The 12,389-nt window shown below is 45.8% G+C and overlaps 1 protein-coding gene across 1 annotated transcript; it reads left to right on the forward strand.

Moving 5' to 3' along the window:
- The first annotated feature begins 3,898 nt into the window (after positions 1-3,898).
- LOC140820554 (uncharacterized) lies at positions 3,899-5,783 on the forward strand. The gene is made up of 2 exons (XM_073180845.1): positions 3,899-5,091; positions 5,169-5,783. Exons 1-2 carry the CDS (start codon positions 4,648-4,650, stop codon positions 5,697-5,699), a joined length of 975 nt encoding a protein of 324 aa, XP_073036946.1. The 5' UTR covers positions 3,899-4,647; the 3' UTR covers positions 5,700-5,783.
- The last annotated feature ends 6,606 nt before the right edge of the window (positions 5,784-12,389 follow it).

Consider the following 12,389-nt stretch of genomic DNA (forward strand, 5'->3'; position numbering starts at 1 on the left):
ACTGACATTTCTATAGACTTTATTTTGGAGTTGCCTATGACTAAGAAGGGGAGGGATTCTATTTATGGATTAATTTATGGGCTAAACTTTGCACAATAAAGTTGTAATCTACTACTTGTCATCCTCAAACGGATGGACAAACTGAAGTTGTCAATAGAAGTTTGGGAACACTTTTGCGTGTTATTCTAAAAAAGAACTTGGACTGACATTTCTATAAACTTTATTTTGTGGTAGCCTAGAACTAAGAAGGGGAGGGATTCTATTTTTGGAATACTTTATGGGATAAACTTGGCACAAAACTGTTGTTTTCTACTACTTGTCATCCTCAAACGGATGGACAAACTGAAGTTGTAAATAGAACTTTGGGAACACTTTTGCGTGCTATTCTTAAAAGAACTTGGACTGACATTTCTATTGACTTTATTTTGGAGTTGCCTATGACTAAGAAGGGGAGAGATTCTATTTATGGATTACTTTATGGGCTAAACTTTGCACAATAAAGTTGTAATCTACTACTTGTCATCCTCAAACGGATGGACAAACTGAAGTTGTCAATAGAACTTTAGGAACACTTTTGCGTGCTATTCTTAAAAAGAACTTGGACTGACATTTCTATGGACTTTATTTTGGGGTAGCCTAGGACTAATAAGGGGAGGGATTCTATTTTTGGAATACTTTATGGGATAAACTTGGCACAAAATTGTTGTTTTCTACTACTTGTCATCCTCAAACGGATGGACAAACTGAAGTTATAAATAGAACTTTGGGAACACTTTTGCGTGCTATTCTTAAAAGAACTTGGACTGACATTTCTATAGACTTTATTTTGGAGTTGCCTATGACTAAGAAGGGGAGGGATTCTATTTATGGATTACTTTATGGGCTAAACTTTGCACAATAAAGTTGTAATCTACTACTTGTCATCCTCAAACGGATGGACAAACTGAAGTTGTCAATAGAACTTTGGGAACACTTTTGCGTGCTATTCTTAAAGAGAACTTGGACTGACATTTCTATGGACTTTATTTTGTGGTTGCCTAGGACTAAGAAGGGGAGGGATTCTATTTATGTATTACTTTATGGGCTAAACTTTGCACAATAAAGTTGTAATCTACTACTTGTCATCTTCAAACGGATGGACAAACTGAAGTTGTCAATAGAACTTTGGGAACACTTTTGCTTGCTATTCTTAAAAAGAACTTGGAATGACATTTATATAGACTTTATTTTGGGGTAGCCTAGGACTAAGAAGGGGAGGGATTCTATTTTTGGAATACTTTATGGGAAAAACTTGGCACAAAATTGTTGTTTTCTACTACTTGTCATCCTCAAACGGATGGACAAACTGAAGTTGTAAATAGAACTTTGGGAACACTTTGGCGTGCTATTCTTAAAAGAACTTGGACTGACATTTTTATGGACTTTATTTTGGGGTTGCCTAGGACTAAGAAGGGGAGGGATTCTATTTTTGGATTACTTTATGGGCTAAACTTTGCACAATAAAGTTGTAATCTACTACTTGTCATCCTCAAAGGAATGGACAAACTGAAGTTGTCATTAGAACTTTGGGAACACTTTTGCGTGCTATTCTTAAAAAGAACTTGAACTGACATTTCTATGGACTTTATTTTGGGCTTTCCTAGGACTAAGAAGGGGAGGGATTCTATTTATGGATTACTTTATGGGCTAAACTTTTCACAATAAAGTTGTAATCTACTACTTGTCATGTAGAACCCGTAAATCAGTCTACGTATAAGTCATGCATAATTCTAGATTTTTAAATTTAATTTAACTTCATTGCATGATTATTTTAAATGCATTTCTTTGAGGTTAGTTATTTTATTAGTTCAGTTCAGTAGTTGATTTTTTTAGCATTTCAGTTATTTCAGTGAGGCCGGACTGGAGATGGAGTATTGAGATAAGTTAATAAAAAACTTATTTAAGAGGTGGTAATTTAGCATGTTATTTCATTAAATTATGTTTTTAATTATTTTATGTAATTTATGCATAATTAATGCATGATGGAATTTAGTTCATGAAATTTTAAAAGTTCTTGCATTAAGATTTTTAAGTTGCATTTCACGTTCGGACGAGGACCGGACCGGAGAATTTTCAGAAAAATTATTTTATTACATGAAATATTTTTATAAATTAAGGTAAAGCATTTTTAAGTGTATTTTACAAAAAAGGGAATTTTTAAGTATTTTTACCCGTAAGATTTTATTTTTAATCGGTACTCAAATTTTATCGAATCGGGGGACTTTTTAAGGGTTCGACTAATCATTTCAAAATCTTTTCAACTCGAAATATTTTTCATAAGTGAGTTTGAGCTCAATGAACTTACTTTTGAGTTTATAGGTCTTAATTATCTTTTTAATCTTTAATTAAACAATTTAGGCCCATTAAATAATATTTGATCTATATAATTAACCACCTAAACTCAATTAACCAATAATCTAGTCTTTTCCTCCCCCAACTAGCCGACACCTTCTCAGAACCTGATGATACCAAAATTGTTACCTCGGGTTCGGTCTGGAGAGTATTCGAATCTTTATGATGGGGTGAGTAAGCACTCGGGGATCTGTATAGAAAATCAAAAAGAACGTTAGGGGGCGTCGGAAGATTATCCGACGTAACCCCTCCGATGCTTAAGTCAGTCTTAGGGAGCAAACTTAAGAGGTGCAGTATAGAAGTGATAAGTGAGTAGTAGACTATGAATGAATCAAACCTTGTACCCCTTCATGGTATTTTATAGGGGGGAGGATGAGCTCCCCACCCGGATAGAACTCCTCTCGAGATAGATCCCCTCCCGAGATAAGGGGCCTCTACTACTATCCCGACGGCGGCTAGGACTCTATCTCCTATATTATCGGGATTTACCCGCATCCCGCATTTATCGGTTCTTTTATTTATTGCTGAGCATATCTTCTTATCCCTCCGCTATGTTGGGGTCTTGGATCGCCGACCTCACGAAGGGCTCGGAACCATGGGCTATGATCCGTAGGCTTGGGTTCCTGACCACGGGGTGGGCTAGGTCTTACTTTGGGGTGGGCTCGGATTATGGGCTTGGATTCCTGACCACGAGGTAGGCCTTACTTTGGGGTGGGCTCGGATTATGGGCTTGGATTCCTGACCACGAGGTGGGCTAGGCCTTACTTTGGGGTGGGCTCGGACCCGCCCATAGGTACCCGAATGAGGGAGGGCATCAATAGTACCCCTTCTTAGTCTAAAGGAAGTATGAAGTTTAGACTTAACAAAACTGGTCGGGTCCCGAGCCCCCTTTTTGTTTGACAATAACAATTTTTTTTCGGGTTTTTTATTAATATTGCTGGTGTGCTTCTTTGCTCCTACGTGGCACATCGGTCGGTCCCGGAGTCGATCCGCGTGAAAAGTGATTGAGCGGTCCAGATTTTCTGACATCACGGTTCCCCAAGAAACCGTACACCTCCCAAGAAGATCCGGGCCCTTGAAGCTGGGAAATCGGACGACTAGCATCACGCCTCTCTTAGTATAAAATGAGGGACGCTCTTTCCATTTTCCCACTTGTTCTTCCCGAACTGTTACTCTGCCAAAATTTCGAGAGCTTGTCCGACCAGCGCGTTGACGCCCGACCAGTGTGATCTGACCCCTGTACTCTGTAAGTTCCTTTGTTCTCCCTTAGCATAATTTAGGAGATGTCTTCCCCTGACGAGTCGGCTATCCGAGAAGTGGCTAATTATCTAGATAAGCCTCCCTCTGGAGCGGACGAACCTGGTCCCTCTAAACCCGAGCACGGTCCTTCCGAGCCCCTTGGTGACCTTCGAGGAGTGAATATAGAGGGTTCCGAGCCCGACCTTTCTGAGACCCGAGTGGAGAAGTCACAGCGTCTGAGGCAATTGAAAGCCGATGAAGTTCACTTAAAGGAGGAGGGCCGACCCTGGTATGAGGTCTTAGCGTCCCACCTTGATCCCGACCTGGGCCCTTCTATTAGAGAGGGATCGGGTATGCCCCGTAGGTATAAGATACGAATCCCTGGTCGGATGGACCGAGCCCATCTTCCCCCTCCCGGATACCACACCTTTTATGTTGACCAGGTGGAGATGGGTCTGAGGTTCCCCGTCCCCAAATTTATCCAAAACATATGTGGCTACTTTCAGATATGTCCGAGCCAATTGAGTCCCAATTCCATTAGTTCTCTTATGGCCTTGGGTGTTCTCTTTAAGTTTTTCGCGGTTCCCATTAGGATCGGGAACTTGTTGAAGTTTCTACAAATTAGAAAGTTTGCCCCGGGTCGGTTCTATTTGTCTATCCACCCCGATCACAAATTTTTGAAAGGGAAGCCGGACTCCCACAAAGGATGGCATAACCGATATTTTTTCGTGAAGTCCCCTAAACCGTGGCGTTGTGACATGGACTGGGTTATGAACTTTACCATACCCAAAATCGCCATTGCGCCGACCCATGACTTTACCAACTTCCTGGCTACTATGAGTGTGAGGTGTTTTAATATTGAGAGTTTAGTAGAGGATGACTTGCTTTACCATTTCGGGTTCAGTCGGAAGAAAGTGGGGCTGGAGGGGACATAGGTAGGGTCCTCCGACCCCTGATTCTTTTCCCTTCCCATGACTATATCCATGCTATTTCCTCCCGTACTCTTATTGTTTTGTTATGTTTGCAGACGACCGCATAATGAAAGCCGGGATGAAGGCGGAGATGAAGGCAGAAATGGCCAAGTTAAAGAGGAAGAAAGCTGAATCCTCCACTGAGGCTGCCCTATCCGAGTCCCCTGGTCCCAAGCCTTCCAAGAAGAAGATTATGAAAGAGGGGTCGGGCTCGGGTTCTCAACCCCTATGCCCTCCTGTGCTTGAGTCGACCAACCTTTCTACGGGCAAGGGGAAAGGTCGGATAGACGAGACCCCCTCTCAGCTTGAGTTGGTGACCCCTGAGGGGATGGGAGCCCCTCGTAGTCCGGACATATCATTTTTGGCTCATCCTGATGGGCGCGGGGCTTTGGGGATGGTCCAAAACTTAGTTTCCTCGCGTGACTTAGGGATTTTGCACTCCGCCCCAGACTCCTTAGTTGAAGAATCCATAGCCCTTGGACTTATGCAGGTATGTCTCTTTGTGTCTATGCGCTTTACATCCTACTGATTTCCGACCACTTCGACAATATTTTTTTTTTCTTTTAGACTGTTGCTTGGGTCGGCGAGTATACCATCCGAGCTCATAAGGCTCGTACTGAGGCCCAATCCAACGCTCGGAGTATGGAGGATATCTTGTCTCGGCATCGGGAGTTAACTCAACGGATGCGTGCTTTGAAGGCCGAGCATGATGATGAGCTTCATGGTGTTCGGTGTGAGCTAGAAGGCACCCAAGACCGTCTTAAGGCTGCCGAGCAGAAGATCCGAGATTTGGAAGAGGCGGCTCGGAAGCGAGAGGAAGAGTCCGAGGTCATTTGGTCTCAAAAAAGGGAGGCATTCATCCAGTCCCCTGACTTTGAGAGGCTTTGTGCGGGGAAGGCAGCGGTCTATTTTGAAGAGGGGTTTAAAGGCTGTCTGGCCCAATTCCGCGCCAACGGCTATTCCGAGGCCGACCATCCTGCGACCTTCCTGGATTCTGATAAGGCTTTGGATGCGATGCCCGAGGAAGGGGAAGCGCTGGAACCAGAGGGCCAGACCGACCACGGCGATGCTACCGACCCCCAGTCCCCTCTAGTTTAATTTTCTTATGTTTGTAGGCCGATCTTGGCATTTTGTAATAACTGGTTTAACTTAATGCAAGCGAATCGTTCTTTGGCCTGTCCTTAATTTTTATTGCTTATCAAACTTGGTATAGGGTATCTGATCACGATGGCTGCTCGGGCTCGGTTTTGGGAAATTTCTTTTGCCAAGTTATTAAAGTAAAAACCCGAGCTGGATGTTTGTCCTGTTATTAATCTTGAAAATTTATTTTCCCCAAGTAAAAAATGACAGAAACCCCGTCTTGTGTCAAATCATAGTCTGATGGGCCAGCGAATTGCCGAGCCGGCGATCGGTCTTGTCTAAGTCAGCGTCACCTCCGTGGATTTTATTTACATGAGGCCCTTTTTAATGTGTTTCGAATGATGTCGAGCCAGTGGTCGGGCTTCTGAGGGATTAATACCACATTCGTGGACTTTATTTACATGAGACCCCTCACTCGTGGGTTTGAATGGTTCCGACCCGGTGGTCGGCGTTCTGCAATGATAGTGCCACATTCGTGGACTTTATTTGTATGAGAGACCACATTCGTGGGTTTGAATGGTGCCGACCCGGTGGTCGGTGTTCTGTAATGATAGTGCCACATTCGTGGACTTTATTTGTATGAGAGACCATATTCGTGGGTTTGAATGGTGCCCACCCGGTGGTCGGTATTCTGTAATGATAGTGCCACATTCGTGGGCTTTATTTGTATGAGACCCCACATTCGTGGGTTTGAATGGTGCCGACCCGGTGGTCGGTGTTCTATAATGAAAGTGCCACATTCGTGGACTTCATTTGTATGAGACCCCACATTCGTGGGTTTGAATGGTGCCGACCCGGTGGTCGGTGTTCTATAATGAAAGTGCCACATTCGTGGACTTCATTTGTATGAGACCCCACATTCGTGGGTTTGAATGGTGCCGACCCGGTGGTCGGTGTTCTGTAATGATAGTGCCACATTCGTGGACTTTATTTGTATGAGAGACCATATTCGTGGGTTTGAATGGTGCCGACCCGGTGGTCGGTATTCTGTAATGATAGTGCCACATTCGTGGGCTTTATTTGTATGAGACCCCACATTCGTGGGTTTGAATGGTGCCGACCTGGTGGTCGGTGTTCTATAATGAAAGTGCCACATTCGTGGACTTCATTTGTATGAGACCCCACATTCGTGGGTTTGAATGGTGCCGACCCGGTGGTCGGTATTCTGTAATGATAGTGCCACATTCGTGGGCTTTATTTGTATGAGACCCCACATTCGTGGGTTTGAATGGTGCCGACCCGGTGGTCGGTGTTCTATAATGAAAGTGCCACATTCGTGGACTTCATTTGTATGAGACCCCACATTCGTGGGTTTGAATGGTGCCGACCCGGTGGTCGGTGTTCTATAATGAAAGTGCCACATTCGTGGACTTCATTTGTATGAGACCCCACATTCGTGGGTTTGAATGGTGCCGACCCGGTGGTCGGTGTTCTGTAATGATAGTGCCACATTCGTGGACTTTATTTGTATGAGAGACCATATTCGTGGGTTTGAATGGTGCCGACCCGGTGGTCGGTATTCTGTAATGATAGTGCCACATTCGTGGGCTTTATTTGTATGAGACCCCACATTCGTGGGTTTGAATGGTGCCGACCCGGTGGTCGGTGTTCTATAATGAAAGTGCCACATTCGTGGACTTCATTTGTATGAGACCCCACATTCGTGGGTTTGAATGGTGCCGACCCGGTGGTCGGTGTTCTATAATGAAAGTGCCACATTCGTGGACTTCATTTGTATGAGTGTAAATATCCTTGTTCAAAATAACTTTAAAATAAAACTATCAGTCATAACCACGTCCAAAATTTACTTAATTAAAAAAGAAAAGCGTAGAATGTGCGGGGTGGGTGGTATCAGTCTATTCCCCCTTTTTTCTTATTCTTTAGGCATAATATTTCTTCAAATGCTGGGCATTCCATGGTCTTTTCCCTCTCTTTCCTTCAGCATCTTCCAGATAATATGCCGCGATCCCGGCCTTCCCTATCACTTTGAAAGGGCCTTCATATTTCGGGTCAAGCTTTCCTCTCTCTCCGTGGTGCTGGATCTTCCTCATTACTAGGTCTCCTTCTTTGAAAACTCGGGGATATACTTTTTTGTTATAAGCTCGGATCATTCTTTTGCGGTAGGCGTTCATCCTTACCTTGGCCCTCTCCCTCTTTTCTTCTGCGAAATCTAACTCCATAGCTCGGAAATTTTCATTATCCGAGCCATAATATGTGATCCGAGCGCTCTCTTGTCCAATTTCTGCGGGCAGCACTGCTTCTGCTCCATATACCATGCTGTAAGGGGTTTCTTTTGTGGCACTATGTGGCGTGGTTCTGTACGACCAGAGTACACTCGGGAGTTCTTCTACCCAGCTGCCTTGGGCTTTTCCTAACCGAGCTTTTAACGCTTGTACTATCGTTCGATTGGTGACTTCAACTTGTCCATTGCCTTGGGGGTAAGCCACAGAGGTGAACAATTGTTGGATTTTCATTTCGTCGCACCAAGCCTTAATTTTGGCCCCACAGAATTGTCTTCCATTGTCTGAAATGAGTTTCCGAGGTATTCCGAACCGACATACAATATTTTTCCATAGGAATTTAAGGACTTCGCTCTCTGTAATTCGGGCCAACGGCTCGGCTTCCACCCATTTGGAAAAGTAATCAATCGCCACCAATAAGAATTTTCTCTGCCCCGCGGCTGATGGGAAAGGCCCTACTATGTCTATGCCCCACTGGTCAAAGGGACATGATGCGATGACCGCCCTCATGAGCTCTGCCGGCTTCTTTTGTAAGTTGGCATGCTTCTGGCAGCTGTGACAAGCTCTAACCAAGGTAGAGGCATCCTTCTTCAAGGTTGGCCAGAAGAAACCTGCCAACAGCGTTTTACGGGCAAGGGCCATGCCTCCCATATGGTTTCCGCAGCACCCCTCATGTATTTCTCTGAGCACGTAATTAGCTTCTTCTTCTCCCAGGCATTTGAGTAACGGTCGGGAGAAAGACCTTTTGAACAAAATATCATTGATAATTACGAATCGAAGAGCCCTCTTCTTAATTTCTCTGGCTTTTTTCTCCTCTCGGGGCAACTTTCCGTGTTTCAAGTGTTGATGAACATCATATCTCCAATCTCCTTCCCTCACATCGGCCAGCACGTCGTCCAGCTGCTCGAGTTGAGACACAAGCTCCCGTCCCATCGGATCGGGCTCGGTCTGCCAACTTAGAGCGCTGGCCAGTTTGGCCAGCTTGTCCGCTTTTTCATTATCAGCTCTGGGAATAAGTTCCAGGACGAGCTCGGAGAATTCTTCTTTGGCTTTGTTCATCGCGTGGGCATATCTGATCATCTTATCGCCCTTTACTTCAAATTTCCCATTGCTTTGCTGGATCGCTAATTGGGAGTCTGAGTATATAGTGGCTCGGGAGATCCCCAAGTTGCGGGCTGCTTTGAGTCCCAAAAGGAGAGCTTCATATTCGGCTTCATTGTTGGATGCTTTGAAGTCTAGCCTGACTGAAATCCCCGTCTCTTCTCCCCATGGAGAAATAAGTACAATCCCGACCCCACTCCCTGTCTGGCAAGAAGACCCGTCTACGAAAATCTTCCATCGTTCCTCTTCTTCTAGCTGTACCGTTTCGGCCACGAAATCGGCCAAGGCCTGTGCTTTTATTGCCTTTCGAGGTTCATACTTGATATCATACTCACTGAGCTCGGTAATCCATTTGATCAATCTCCCTGAAGTGTCTGGGTTTTCTGCGATTCTGCCCAGGGTGCTGTTGGTGAGGACCGTTATGGGATGCGACAAGAAGTAGGGTCTTAATTTTCTCGCTGTGATGACCAAGGCCAGAGTCAGCTTCTCTGGGGTTGTATATCTCAACTCGGATCCTCGCAACGCATGACTGACGAAGTAAACCGGCTGATGGTTCATCCCTTCTTTTCTTACTAGGACAGAGCTGGCCGCCCGGGGGGTGACTGACAAATAGACCAGCAGCTCTTCCCCTCGGACTGGTTTGTGGAGGACAGGTAACTTTTTCAAATATGTGTTTAGCTCCTGAAAGGCTTCCTCGCTTTGTTCGTTCCACTCGAAGTTTTTTGCTTTCCGGAGTACTTTAAAGAACGGGAAGCTTCGGTCGGCCGATCTGGCGATGAAACGAGCCAGAGCGGCTATTCTTCCTGCCAATCTTTGGACCTCTTGTAAATTCCGAGGAGAGCCCATGGTAGTTAGGGCTTCAATCTTTTGAGGGTTGGCCTCAATTCCACTTCTTGTGACCATGTACCCCAAGAATTTTCCTGTTCGGACTCCCAGTGCGCACTTGCTGGGGTTGAGTTTGAGCCTGTAATCACGAAGTGTTTGGAAAGTTTGTTCCAGGTCGGCTATGAACTGGTCGGCCACTTTAGTTTTAACGAGAATGTCGTCCACGTATACCTCAATATTTTTTCCTATCTGTCCTCTGAACACCCGATCCATTAACCTCTGATACGTCGCTCCAGCGTTTTTAAGGCCGAACGGCATGACGACATAACAATAAGTTCCCTTGGTTGTTACAAAACTCACCTTGTCTTGATCTTCTTTTGCCAATGGGATTTGATGGTATCCCTGATAGGCATCCAAGAAACTCAACAATTCGTGGCCTGCAGTGGAATCTACCAACTGATCTATCCTTGGCAATGGATAACAGTCCTTGGGACATGCTTTGTTCAGATCACGGAAATCCACGCACATGCGCCATTTTCCGGAGGATTTTGGAACCAGAACGACATTTGATAACCAGGTAGGGAAGTGTACTTCCCTAATGTGCCAGGCTTTTCATAAGTCTCCCACTTGCTCTTCAATAATGGCATCTTTGTCAGGTCCGAAATGGCGCTTCTTTTGGAAGACGGGCCGGAATTCTCTTGAAACATTAAGTTTGTGCTCGGCTACCTCTCTCTTGACCCCGACGAGGTCGGCTGTGGACCAAGCAAAGATGTCTTTGTTCCTCCGAAGGCATGCTACTACCTGGCTCTTCAAGGGTTCACCCATTGTTTTCGCTATTTTGACCGCTCCCACGGGAGGGGAAATGATAGTCTCTTCACACTCTTCCTCCGGGGATGCCAGGGTGGTATCCCCTATCAGGTTCAGATGATCATGTTTTTTGAGGTTTGGTCGGCCGGGATGGTCGGTTTTTAGGGCCTTCTGTTCAACCCGCACTTCTTCCACATAGCATTTCCGTGCTATTTTTTGATCTCCTCTTACTTCTCCGACCTCCGTGCCCACTGGAAACTTGATCTTTTGATGCAGCGCTGAGGCGACATCGGAGAAGGCGGTCATGGCTGGTCTTCCCAATATCGCGTTATACGCCGAGGGAGCATTCACAATTATAAAACTAATGATCCTCGTCTTCCTGGTACCAGCGTCCCCTAGTGTGAGGGACATGTTTATCATACCGATGGGTTGGACGGCGTGTCCAGTGAATCCGAACAACGGTGTTGATACTGGTTCGACTTTATACTCCCCTAGATCCATCTGATCCACAGTCTCTTGAAAGAGGACATTCACCGAGCTTCCCGAGTCCACAAATATCCGGGCCACTTCATAATTAGCTATCGTAGCCCGGATGATCAAGGCGTCATTATGGGGGTCTGTCAACCCAATTAGATCCTCTGGCCCGAACGATATGAGGGGTCCTGCTCGCGGTTTTACCCCGGTGATTTCTGCATTCGTTAACCTTCTGATACTCATTTTTCTGGCCCGGTTGGAGTCCCCATCAGTGGGTCCTCCTGATATCATGTTTATAACCCCGCGAGGGGGAGGGCGCGGCTGTCGGTTGGGTCCGGGCTGATTTTGTTCAGGGAGATGATATTGCTCGTCGCGGGGCTGGCTCCTCCTCTTTCTTTCTCTGTAGTCGGGGTCTTCCCTGGCCCTCTTTGGGGGTCTGTAATCAGGTTCCTGCTGAGTTAAAATGTCCTTCATCTGGGCATCTTGTTGGACGATGCGTTCTATTTCGTGGCCCAGATGTTTACACTCATCAGTGGTATGCCCATAATCTTTGTGGAAGTCGCAAAATTTATCCGACCTAGGCCTTCGGGGTCCTTGATCGCTCCCCCGGGGCCTCTGAATAAGATGTTTGTTCTCACATATCTGGAGGGCTCGGAGTCTGCTAACTTTGAGCGGGGTATACGCGGCGAACTGGCCCAAGGGTTCTGGCCGGGTCGGCCGATCAGTACGAGCGTCGGGTTTAGTGAGCTTCAGCCTCTTGGGACTGATAGGCGGTTCTTTCCCTCGGTGGGCTCGGGCGAGCTGGACCTCCTCGAGGTTGACATATTTTTCTGCTCGGGCTAGAAGTTCATCATAAGTACTCGCTGGCTTTTTTATTAACGACTTGAGGAAATCTTTCGTGGTAAGCCCTTGAATGAAAGCACTGATTAGTAGGTCGGATGTGGCAGATGGTATTTCGATGACCACGGCACTGAACCTCCGCATATATGCCCGTAGACCCTCATGTTCTTGCTGTCTCATAGTGAAGAGGCTATAAGGAGTGATGGGATGCTTTTTGCTGCTTGCGAACTGATGGAGAAAAGCTCGACTGAAATCTGGGAAAGTTCTGATGTCTCCTGGTCGGAGGAGATTGAACCACTGCTGCGCCGATCCTATCAGAGTCGTGAGGAAGACCCGACATTTAATTGGGTCTGAATACTGA

Source organism: Primulina eburnea, unplaced genomic scaffold (genome assembly GCF_022965805.1).
Source record: "Primulina eburnea isolate SZY01 unplaced genomic scaffold, ASM2296580v1 ctg1208, whole genome shotgun sequence".
Classification (NCBI taxonomy): domain Eukaryota; kingdom Viridiplantae; phylum Streptophyta; class Magnoliopsida; order Lamiales; family Gesneriaceae; genus Primulina; species Primulina eburnea.